Source organism: Micropterus dolomieu, linkage group LG15 (genome assembly GCF_021292245.1).
Source record: "Micropterus dolomieu isolate WLL.071019.BEF.003 ecotype Adirondacks linkage group LG15, ASM2129224v1, whole genome shotgun sequence".
Lineage (NCBI taxonomy): Eukaryota > Metazoa > Chordata > Actinopteri > Centrarchiformes > Centrarchidae > Micropterus > Micropterus dolomieu.
In genome coordinates, this window is record NC_060164.1 from 23,681,092 (window position 1) to 23,693,700 (window position 12,609).

Here is a 12,609-nt window from a genome sequence, read left to right on the forward strand (position 1 = left end):
AATACTAAAATGGGTCAACAAATATACCTGATTGGCCGTTAAAAATCCTGAGTGGCCCACCCAAGTAAAATCTTTATATGGGAACAATGCACCATCACATGATGCATATTCAAATTTAATTTCAAACACAAGTTCCCACGGTGCAGCTACACTAACCTTTGGCCTGGACTCACAAATTTACTGTTTGAACAAACAAGAGGCTGAAATTTGTTTGTTCTCAGTCACAGTCGCACACAACAGACCAAATTCAGAATTTCCCTCAGGGACATATGTGTTTGTGTAAATATGTGTACAGTTAGGTGTGACATGGGAAGCAGGTCATACTGAATCCTGCATGAATTTGAACGCAGCCTGTTTTGTTCATGTAAAGCAGGAGTTCCCTACAGCGAGCTCAGGCACCCGACACATCCTGCTGTTTTCCTGTACAAACAGTGAATAGCCCGTACCTGACCAACATCTTGTTATGAAGGCAAATATAAACATTTATTGCACACAACAAACTCAAACATTTGCTTGCAGCTCTGTACTATAACCTCAACAGCACCAGTTTATATAAAATAAAGAGTAATGACAATAATATTGATACTTGTTTTGATATTGCTGACCTGATTGGTTAATCTTTCAACCACACTGCCACGTGTGAACCTGCATTTACACTTACAGAAAATCATTCAAGTACATAATAATCCCCTGATGAAATTAAGTTATGAGCAGTATGCAGCTTATGTTAATGTTGTAACCACAATTGTTTTTGTTATTTTTGTGGGTGCAAAGTGATGCAACAGGTGATGCAACATTAACAAGTGAATTTCCCATAATCAGAGAAAGGAATGCCCTCAAAGGTATTAAGTTGATTTTAAACAACTATTATGTAAGTTCTCAAAAATGTATTTAAAGTTTTATACAAACAGCAATAAATGTGTTTAGTTTCATAGTTAGTGTTAAAATTCTTCTAGTGGGGTGAGATGACGCTACTGTGTTGATGGAGGAATAAATGGATATATGCCTGTTTAATGTTCACACAGTTTGACACGTTCTCATTAATGAACTTAGACACTCAGCAGTTGTGCTGAAGCAATAGGGTTGTTTTACACCTGTAATTAACTAATTATCCACCTTGTAGTACAGAAAACCAACCAGCTGAGCTTTTCTTGGGGAGCAAGAGTTAAAACCACTGATCTAGGCCATCGCCACCCTGGATTATTTCACTTCAAGAAAACCATTGAAATTAGTTGATTTACATTGGAAAGAAAAGCATATCTTATCCTATTGTCTGGATGATTTTTCCCTTGTTTTTTCAAAAATCACTCAATACCAGATCTTGTGGTTCTTTTAAAGTGGATGTCTTTTGCGATGCACCAGCATCGGTCTTGGAATCAGATTGGACAGAGACACCATATTTCTATGCGCCGCTTCTCAAATTTATGTGCATCCATTGTAAACGCTGGTGAACACAGATTCTGCCTCTGCTTGTACACATAAACTCACAATAGAGGACACACATCTCAGCTTAGAAACGGTCCCTTTTTATAACAGCATTGGAAATCGCTTATAGCTGTCTGGCTGACAAGTGTGTTGATTTGGATAGATACGGCATTGTGAGAGGCAGAGTAGCGAACAAGTGCGAGGGAAGGCCTCTTTCTCTTCCTATCTATCTCTTTTTCTTTGGAGTAGCGTTTTGCCAAGAGGAGAAGCCAAGTTGGTTGCCTGATCGTTCTGTCTCCCCCTCACAAAGGCTGATGTGACTGCAGGGCCTTTCAGTGGGCAAAGAGACAAGAGCTTTATCTGAAGATCCACTTCTCCACCTCCTCTGTCTCTCTCCTTTCTTGGTCGTTTGGTGAAAGCCTGTTAGCTCCGGTGTGTGTGTTGAAGGAAAGCGGCGTTTGTTTCTGTTCCCCTCTCAACTCTGTTGATTGCTCTGTTCACGCAACCTCCATTTCTGTTTGACTTCTTGTCTCTATTCAGAAACTTTACTGGCACGACTTCGTTATCGGAAGCAAGATTGTCAAGGCGTGACCTCCAAATTAGCAAAAGCCCACACTCACGTACATGTAGCTGTTTACACAAATCATATAAAGATGATAGATCACATGGCTGAAAAACATACTATAGACAGAAATCTGAAAATATATCAGCATAAGGTCATAATCTGGGCCAATGTTTTGATCGCACAAAGATCTTCAGGCTTTGTTAGGTAAACATATTAGAACATGTAATATAGAGACAGATGAAAAATTTTAAAAAGGCTTGACATAATGAATACAATGCTTTCATACTGACAGTTTGTTGCATTCTTGTACTTCAAAATTTTTGTCTTAGATATAAACGAAATTTGCTAGCGGTCGTACCAGTCAGATACAAATAGTCTGCCTGTCTTTACAGTGGGGAAACAAACCCGTTTGACTTTATCTCTTTAATAGGAAACACTTAAATCATCACATGGAGACGATTAGTTTTAGAAGTGCCATTCAGCAATTAGTTAAATGGATTATTCAAGGGCCTTTAATTGATTGTAGTCCAGACACACCTGTATATGGAAGGAGTCGGTACTGTAGGAAAACTTGAAAACAAAGGAGCACTCTCATAAATTGTGTTTGTGTGAAAGTTTGTGTCGTAAAAAAACCCAAAAATTTCCATACTTCCTTTATCATTGGCCCTTAAAGGAAAATGACAGATAAAGACAAAGGAAGAAGCAGTGATAACACAAACTGGCCTTTCCTTTTATTCCATTAATGAAAAGTGTGTGTGTGTGTGTGTGTGTGTGTGTGTGTGTGTGTGTCCTAGAAGATCCTTCAAGTGGCAGAAATGGTGTGTTTCGTAGTTCCAGCCTCGTGGGCAGACAGAACCAGAGTGCAACAGGACCTTCATATCCAGGCACTCCCACAACACCGTGAGTAATATGGTGTGTTTAAGCTGGCTACAGATCTGTGTGTCTTTTTTCATGTTTAGTATTGTTTATTATTACGGATTCACATTTATCTAATTGTGTTGCGTATATGTCTTTAAACCTTTCTTTGTGAGCAGTTTTTTGGGACATTGACGTATCGTCACTATTTTAAGTTGAAATGGTGAAACGTCCAGCAGTTATCATTAATTTGTTAAGGTACCATGTAGCACAGGGTTGTATAACAAGGTGAAGTTGTAGATACAAAAATTATATACTGTAGATGGGTGGATGAATAACAAGTCATAGAAATAAAGCTATTTTACATGGTACAGTACTGAGGATGAACTTAAAAATCTCACAGCCTGAGAAAGAAGCTGCTCTGCAGTATTGTGGTACGATGGCAGATACTTCTGTATCTCTTGCCAGACAGCAGCAGGGTGAACATGCGGTGGCTGTGTTGGGTGCTGTCTTTTAGTGTCCTTTGGGCTCTGCAGGCACCTCACCGATATCACTGATGCTCAGTAGATGGGTACCAATGATTTTCTGGGCAGTTTTAATAACCAGCTCCTCTGTGAAAGATAACAAGACCCTGGCACAGGGATTTTCCTTAAGAAATACAGCCGTTTCTGAGCTTTCTTTACCAGTGTGGAGATGTGAGATGACCATGTCAGGTTCTCTGTGATGCTGATTCCCAGCAACCTGAAGCTGTTCACCTGCTCCACCTCAGCTCCACTGATGTAGACAGGAGTGTCTGTCTTTATCTCCATTTTCCTAAAATCAATCAGCTCCTTGGTTTTACTTACATTGAGCAGTAGGTTGGTCTCTGTGCACCACTCTGCAACATTGTTGATTTCCTCTCTATGAAGTCTCATCGCTGTGGCCAATGGCCACCTGATGAATTTATGTCCAATATTCTCTCTCTTTTAGCTCTGTTTTGGCCTCCACCAATGGTTTTCAGGTGTGCAATGCAATATTTTGGCTCTTTAGGTGCTAAATGCTCCACCATGTTCACCAGCTAGTTGCTTACTCTGTCTGCCTGCTGTTTGGTGCTGAGCAGGTAGTCTGTGGTGGTTTTTTTAGAGCTTTTCTCACTGAAAACAGCTGGCTGCTACTGCCAAAAATGACACTGTGAGAGCAGTGAGAGTGAATCAAAACAGTAAAATTGTGGGCTGGACACCTAAAACATTGAGCTGAAACTCACTATAAAGCCCCTTTCAGTCATTTAGTGAATTGTTATTAAAGACAATGCAAAGACAGATAGCCTCTTTACATCAAAACAAAATATTCACTTCAACTTGCTATAAATAAAGCCCCAGACGGATTTAGTGTGCAGAGGATTCGCTGTTTTACTTTGAGTCCTACATGTCATCTCCTCGCCATTGTCTGTATATGAATTGCATGAGAGCGTCTGTGGCCAAATGACCCAGCTGCAGCCTAAAAGCCTTCACTCCCAGTGACATTTCAAATGTCAAAGCCACATCAGTTCCGGGTCTTACGCTTCCAGCGATCCCAACGCTGAACCCGTAGCCGCATTTTAAAACTCCACCGGAGTCCATTTTCACCATGGTTCAGTCTCCGGAGTGCAGACAAAACTCACTGTTTCAGAGTGATTGTTTAATACACTCGTCTGTGCGAATGACATGTTGAAACAGTGTGACTAAAGACGCTGAAAGCATCCCTCTCTTTGTCCCCGCCTGTCTTTTTCACACACACACACACAAACAGATACATACAAATATAGCCATCCATGTCTCTATTATTGTGGGATAAGGTGGTGGTGGTGGTAGGGGGGTGATGGAGAGGCATTCCTTTTTCATACTCCAACTAACATATTGGAGTATTTATATGGGATTTGTGTGCATTAGATAAAAAAGCGCTCTTGTTCTTTTCATCCTCATAGGCTTTTCATGGCTGTTTGACTGTAACACTGATGACTCTCTGCACCCCCCCTAACCACCTCCAACCCCTCCACTCTGCGTTTCTCTAAGCCCCCTCCATCCATCCCAAATCCCTTCCTATCAGCCAATTTAAACAAGCTGGGTCCAGAGAGAGAGAGAGAGAGAGAGAGAGAGAGAGGGGAAGAGACGGAGAGAGATGCTCTGTCCTAAGCTCTTTTTTAAAAACAGTAAAAGGAACGAGAGGAGAAAAAAAAGACGAGTGGTAAAGAGGGTTAGGGCGATTTGGCAGCCAAAAGCCCGGTCATACTACCCCAGGTCTTCCCCTGCACTGCTGACAGAGGCTAAGAAAGCAGATCCCCAAACCTCCCAAAAGATAATGGCCACCGAGAGAAAGAGACAAAAGCCTCTGCCTTTTTTATTTCACAATTTCCCCCCTCCTTTAGAACAATTTCTTATACTAACCCCCCCCCCCCCCCCCCCCCCTTTTTTTTTTTTTTAATCTGGTCTCCGATGAAGTTTCATTGTTTCTCATGTGAAGCCAATGGCAGCTTAGCTGAGATGGAGTAGGGGAGACATTGTAGCGCGGGCGTTCTCCCGTTTGGCTCGCTGAGAAAAGAGCAGAGAAAGAGAGGGAGGCGAGCACAATGGCAGTTTGGGGGCTCTTCGCCGATTCCCGCATTCCCCAAATCCGAATCTGTGCTCGGAGAAGTGAGCGAGAGAACGAGACGGGAATCTTGGAAGCATCCCAACGTTCCTTTGAAGGCTGCTGGCCTCTCTCACTCATCACGTACTCCTCTGTCAGTGGAGCAAGTTAATGTCATGCGACTGAGAGCCGAGACTTTATGTTTTACATTATTAATTTAAAATGTATTTATTTGATGTCTGGAACATTTGAGCAGGAAAGTGTTCAGTATATTGCTGCATTTGCAGATTGAACCCGATCCTCAAGCCCCCAAACAGAAGCACCAAGTTTACACCTCTGTAATGATTTGCCAGGATATCAGTCATGAGTTCTGATCAATTAAAATCAGATATCTGCCTGTCAGTGATGTCCAGGAGGTGAGAATGTCCCAGAGAAATCTGCTTCACATGACCTAGAATAACCTAATAAGTGCAGAGTATTGAGTTTTCATGGTATCTTTTTTTTTTTTTATTGAGTTGTCTGAAAGTGTTTGTAGTGGCAGATTCTGGCTGGAGAGGTTATTGTTTTTGGAGGATGAAGACTTCGAGAGAGTTGTCCGTTTGACAATTACTCTTTTAAGTGGCAGAGAATAATTATTAATGCATTTAGTCATGTGTAACTAAGTACATTTACTCAAGTAATGGTACTTGAGTACAAATGCAAAATTTTATATAAGTTTATACTTCTACTTTCATCTCAGAGGCTAGTTTTACTCTACTAGCTTAGTTACAAGATACTTTTCTGATTACAATTTTCATGCGCTTTCTGTTGAGTGAAAACCATGTTTGTCCAAATTTGGTGATTTTGAATTCAAATTCTTTAGATAAATTGAAGGATGAAAGGGTCCTTTATGGGTCGAGAAACTTCTCCTACTTCTTTAGCTAAACAAAATGCATCGTCACAAAGCTGAAAATTGTCTTTCTGAGCTACAAACATATGGTGATCTTATAGAATATGATGCATTGCTGCAGATTTAACTACCCAACAGTAGATAAAGTAGGTAAAATGCGCTCCACCTTAAACACAGACAGCAGTAAAATGACATCTTTAGTTTCTCTATTCTTTGCATCCTGTCAAAAACAAAATTGTAATGGAAGCAGTTTTATATTTTTGGAACGAGGTGACGAGAGAAGAATCTAATCCTGCAGCCCATGATTTAATTAGTGTGGGAATCTGACAGACCAGAAACGATGTTAAACAAAAATCCACACATCAGGTGCAGAGAGACAACAGTTTAGCTTTTGTTCATTAGAAAAAGGGGCAGTACAGGGACACACAGTCGACAGTGGATCATACAAATCATAATAATCAGTGATTCTCCCCACGCAGCAGCACCGTGTAAACCAGAAAGTGATACAGTTTGAGGTTTGACTGGCTTTGACCTCTCACGTTTATTAAAATGGAAAGTCATTTGTCATACCAGTTTCTCTCTGCCACAATATGAAGTGTATAGCGCTGCAAATCCACACCTTTGTTGTCTCAGGTTTGTCAAATCAAATTCTGGAAATCACTTACTGAAGTAGAAACTAGACGACGCAGATTGAGGGAAAGTTAGTTACAACATTTCAAAATAAAATTACTCCTGGACAGCACTGGACGTGATCTATAGTGCAGATTTTATTCTGTTTATTCTATTCTGTATTTCATGGATGTATTTTAACCGTTAACCTTGCAACAACATGCAATAGATGTTTTCTTTGTGCTCCTCAGTGCTGATGGAAGAGCCGATCAGAGGAGACCACAGGCGGAGAGCATACGAGTAACCGTGAGCCCAGAAGTGTTCAGGACACTGAGACAAACAGGTGTGTCTGTCTGCCATACTTGTTGTGTCTGTGAGACATTAGCTAATGCTGGAGTTTAATCTTTCTAGGTTCAAGAATCACAAGAATATAGATAGGAAGCATTTAACCTGAAGCTTAATGGCCGCTGCTTCAGTCAGATCTTTGGAGCTGATAAACAAGAGATATGTAGAGGTTGTCTGTGAAGCTTTATGTATCCTTGAAACAACTTTTTTCAGCTGACATGCTGATTTTTGAGTTGCAGATGATTAAAGGGAGCTCAGGTGTTTGGGAGTATTACTACATATGGGTAGTTATTTTACCAGGCCTGTGTAGCCTGCGCCTCATCTCTGCTGGAAGCTAGCGTCTCGAGGCAACATTAGCCGCTACTAGCATAGAACACCCAAAATCAACAACTGTCAGTGGTTGAGTTGAATTGTGGGTAATGTAGGCAGCAAGAAGAAGAAAGCGTGAGATAAAAAAATACACTATCTGTCAATTAAAAAAATAAATGTCCGTGAGTCGAAATGTTGTGATGCTAAATTAGAGGCGTCACTTTGACATGAAAAATGTCTTTTCCAGACTAATCATCTAATGATCTTAATTTAATTTAATTAAAATTTATATTTTGGGGCATCAGAAAATGGTTTGAGTTCCAGGGCTGAGAAAGAACATTATAAGTAATGTTGTTAACACTGTGCTACATTACAGAGAAATATAAACCCAATGAGCCTTTTTTTTAAAACAAAATTACAAAGGGTATGAAGCGAGCCGCCCTGTTAACGACAACCGGTAATGATTCTGAATGTTTCGAAACAACCAGCAAGGAGACTGAACATTTGTTAATTTATTTCAACACAGTATAACATCACACAAGTCATGAAAAGTCTCAAACCACAGGAACAAATAACTTCCAACAAGATCAAATACTCGCAGACATATTAACACGATAAATGATGCATAACGTTACAAATTAAGTCGCTACAGACTCGTTCCTTTCCCGCTTGACACCTTTCCAGTCCCTGCCTGAACCAGCCGTCATCCACAGAGTCAGAGTCCTGGTTGGAGACACTGAAAATCACCTTGTTGCTGTATTCCCTGTCGTCGAGCTGTGTTTGCTCCCAGACCCGTAGGCTGCTAAGACCGGTTCCGTTGCCTGTGTGCTTCGCTCATTCCGGCGCAGTTCCCTGGCAGCATTCCCCGCTCGGTCATTCGCCCCGGGGCCTGAAAACCTCTTCCTCCTGGCAGCCCAAAGCTCCTGTGCTAGTAGTGTAAAGAAACACCAACACTGCCCCGGTACACTAACTAGCTAATGCAGAGCCTACATTATATGATCCATGACCATGGCTGTACTATAAGATCCACATCCATGGCACTGACGAGCAGTGCGCCGCTAAGTGACTTCCATGTTACAAGATTAAATGTTCGTGTTGTAAAAATCCCCTGACCTTTTTGTCTCGGTCCTAACGTCAAGGCTGGGCTCCTGTATTGAGTTTTCTTTCTGCGACTAACTGACCAATGAAAACTTGCATCACTGCATCCAGCCCAAATTTAAACAGTGACACTCGCCCCAGCTGGATAATTTAATCCCAGAGACATCTATACTTTGTTTCCTTACACTTTAAACAAAACTACCTCTCAATTTTGCTCTTATTTCCCCCCAAACTTCCTACAACAAGCCGGTGCTTCAGGAACTGCTGAGAGAGAGAGAGAGAGAGAGAGTCAGCCCATTACATTAAATCTCATCACGTTCAACATGTTGGTTTCAGGTCACGTTTTAAGCCCTGCAACAATTCTCCAGCGACGTTCAACCTCTTTTATTCTCTCACCGTAGCCTGAGTGCTCTCCTCTCCTGGTCTCAGATGTCTGAAATGGCTAACTGGTCATTTAGGAAAAACACCCATTAAGAAAACATCACTACTTCTTCTTCTTCTTCTTCTTCTTCTTCTTTACTTCCTCCCCTCCTCCTTCCTGCTCTCTCCATTTTAATAATTCCATTTTTCGGGGGGTGATTAGCAATTGTCTCGCTATCAAATCGCTCTGTCATTTGATAATCCGGACTGTAGGCTATAGGAGGGAATTTGCATCAGCTTTTTAAATATCAGTATAAGGCACGCCTGGGTTTTAATGTCAATCATAACCTTATTAACGCAGAGCTCAGAGCAAGGGAGATCGCCATGAGTGACAACAGTTTACATTCGTTCAAACCCAGAGAAAAGGCGACATGTCCGACCCACTGAGTGAGCATGTAACCTGTTCAGGCATTCAGCTGTGTGTGTGTGTGTTTATGTGCTGTAGGGCTGCCGTGTGTGATTGTGCATGTCTAATGTTTGGTTGCTGTACTTGTTTAAAGTGTCACGGCTGGTTTACAGCAACATCTTCTGTCGTTTCACTTTGCTCTGCAGGAAGCAGTGAAGGTGACAGAGACAACAGGGATGTAAGTTGATTAACTAAAATCATATTATACATCATTAGCCATAGTTTATATAGTAATGTTATATAATATTGCAGTGGTTTAGTTGTAGCAGTATACTGCAGTACTGTAAGTACGACCTGAGGAAACGGGAGAAAACACATTTCTGCTACACAAAGATGTGTTTATATGGTAACACTTTTAATTAACATTAAATGTATGTTTAGTATTCGTCAAACAATTATAACTTCAATTGTTATTACAACTGTGTTTCACTTCACTCAGTGGCCACTTTATTAGGTACATCTGTACAATCTAGAGCAGCTCTGCTATAAAATGTCACCTTCACAAAGTTTAAAAGTTTACAATGTGAAGTTTGAGGTTATTTACAAACATGTGAATATTAGAGACCTCTCAGGATAATTCAGTCCAGTACAACACTATTACTATGACCTCAATGCTAACCTCTTTATGGCTGAGCTGTTGTATTGGATTGTATTAGACTGTACATGTGTACCTAATAAATTGGACACTCGGTGTATATAATCTCATCCAATATGTGTTTATACACCAGCCTCTACTTATGGGTGCCCACATAAAGAATTATAGTAGTTGACAAATACATTAATAAACACTTATTTCTTTTGATGTCATTAATATGTTAGAAATAATTGTTTCAGTCATTTTTCAAACAAAAAAAACAAATATATGCTGATTCCAGTTTCTCGAATGAGAAGAAATGAAATATCTTTTGGTTTTGAACAGTTTGTTGGATACAACAAGTAAAATAAGGGTATCAGTTTTGGCTTTAGGAAGTAGGGACAGGTGGGTTTTTTTCACTCCTTTTTGATGTTTTATAGACTTAAACGATTCATCGAGAAAATAATCGACCGATTAATCAAAACTTAAAATGATCGTTAGTTGCAGCTCTAATTCAGTTTACTGTTCCTACTGATATAAACTAAAAGATTAATGATGATGAAGGCTTCAAAATTCTACAATTAACTCATATATATGTTAGTTTTCTGCCAGATGTGAAATCTGTATAACCCTAAATAACGTTTTGTGTGGTGTAGCACAGTACAGATGTAGATTCAGAACAGGAAGCCTCTAAAAGCTCCACGCTTTCTTAATATTTTCAAACTGTGCAGGTTTATAAAACGTAACATTTCTGTTTGTTCTCTCTCAGGACGATGAAGACCTCGGGATGCTTCACGTGGTCCATTTAGGAATGGTTTGAAAGAGCACTTTATTAATCCCAGTGGTAATTTGGAGAGACACATCATCTCACCATAACAGGCTCTTTTGTCTCTTGTCTATACTTTATATGCAAAGCAGCCACTTACCTGTAATATTACCTCAATGCTTATCATTGTACAGAACAGTAGAATATATAGATGTCTGATAAAAGTGTAATACATGTGTATTTTAAGTAAACTCTTTAAACTGAAAAACAGTGTTTACTAAACAAACAGCCTTTGCTTTGTAACCCTGTCGTAATATATCTGTGAAATTTCAACCAAATCAAAAATGCTGACGTAAAGTCAGGTTATTTTCTGTCTAAAGGAAATAAACCTTAAAAGAAAACAGTCACACCAAGTTCTGCCTTTAAATACACGACAGAAAATGTTTTAAACCTTTCCATTAATCAGCCTGAAAAAATAAAGACTTCTATTATACTCCCATCACCACTGATATTGAATGTTCCAGGCTTCCTCTGTCTGTCTGTCTTTGTGCGTGTGTGTGTGCGTGCTGTAGAAATGTGTGTGTTGGCCAAGATTACGGGCCACAGTTTTATTCATGAATAGGAGCCAACCAGCGTCTTTAAAGCATCGCGCGGAGCCCCTTTCCTGAACAGCAGCCATAGCCGTGTCAGAGCTGTCGACGCGCTGCGCTCACCGACTAATCTGACAGCGCCGCGCGAGCCCTAATCCCTCACTGTATCGTAATCTATTTACTTTGCATTCTAAGAGGATTTCCACCAAAAAATATACAAGAAGCGATGTTGGAAATGGACAGAAGATCAGCGAGGATGCTTTTCTGCTCCTTTTTTTTTTGTTTTGTTAGCTTTAAAAAAAAATCATTGTATGTTTTTTGGGGAGTCAATCCCCTGCGAGAGGGATGGGTGAAAGGAATTACATCTGACTGATACTAATACTTCTCTTATGTAAACATCAAAATGTTATATTTCCCTTCTGATGATACAGTCACACTGCAGAGATAAGTGGCATCTGTCGATGCCTTTAGTGCATCTCTTGACACGTTTGTAATTTACAGACCAAGGCTGCATTATCTCCTGATTGTTCGACTTGACAGCTTGAATAAAAGCTGCAAAATTGCTTAACAGGCGAGCAGGAGTTCCTCCCATCTCTCTGATGGCCTACACAGTAGCCTTGTTGACATGCAAACAGTCAAATCTCCTCTTTCATAATACAGAAAACAAGGTACGAGACCAAATGCTCTCTTCAGTTACCCTTTAAGCAATTATGTCAGCTTTGTGAAATCATAAATAGTTATGCTTCATTTAAAATGTGGCCAGCAGCTTTATTGTAAACCACAGCCTCACGCTCAAATCTTTGCCATCCGAGATGACTCGCAGAGATAGGCTTATTAGTGGTATTAACATACTGCGCGGCATGCTGGAGCTGTGAAACGGCCTTGTTAACATTTGGAAATGAATCAAGCCTCAGGCACTTGCTATTATCCAGGTTATCTGGGTTTTTTTCCTCCTCTCCTCTGTGCAACAGCTGTGCAGTGTTTCTGCGGAGGCCTTATCACATCTAATGATGGCTCTGATTGGACGGATGCTGTTTCCCCTTAGGGGCCCATTGTATGTTTTATAGGTTTGTTTCACTGATCTCCACAAGCCAGCTCCCCAAAATATTATAGACAAATATGTCAGGACCATTAAAGACATCAAAGAGACTAAATTACCTACAACTGAGGGTAAT

At 40.4% G+C, this 12,609-nt stretch overlaps 1 protein-coding gene across 10 annotated transcripts in view; it reads left to right on the forward strand.

The window, feature by feature from the left end:
- The window catches only part of LOC123983796 (WD repeat containing planar cell polarity effector), an 83,266-nt gene extending 71,920 nt beyond the window's left edge, over positions 1-11,346 (forward strand). For 6 of the 10 annotated variants that reach the window (XM_046070147.1, XM_046070145.1, XM_046070151.1 and 3 more), the window contains 4 exons: positions 2,785-2,890; positions 7,178-7,269; positions 9,651-9,682; positions 10,848-11,346. In XM_046070147.1, coding sequence (XP_045926103.1) covers positions 2,785-2,890; positions 7,178-7,269; positions 9,651-9,682; positions 10,848-10,898 — 281 coding nt within the window. In that variant the 3' untranslated portion in view covers positions 10,899-11,346. Of the gene's footprint in view, positions 1-2,784; positions 2,903-7,177; positions 7,270-9,650; positions 9,683-10,847 lie in introns of all 10 variants that reach the window. The other 4 variants (XR_006828288.1, XR_006828289.1, XM_046070148.1 and 1 more) reach the window with 4 other exon arrangements.
- The last annotated feature ends 1,263 nt before the right edge of the window (positions 11,347-12,609 follow it).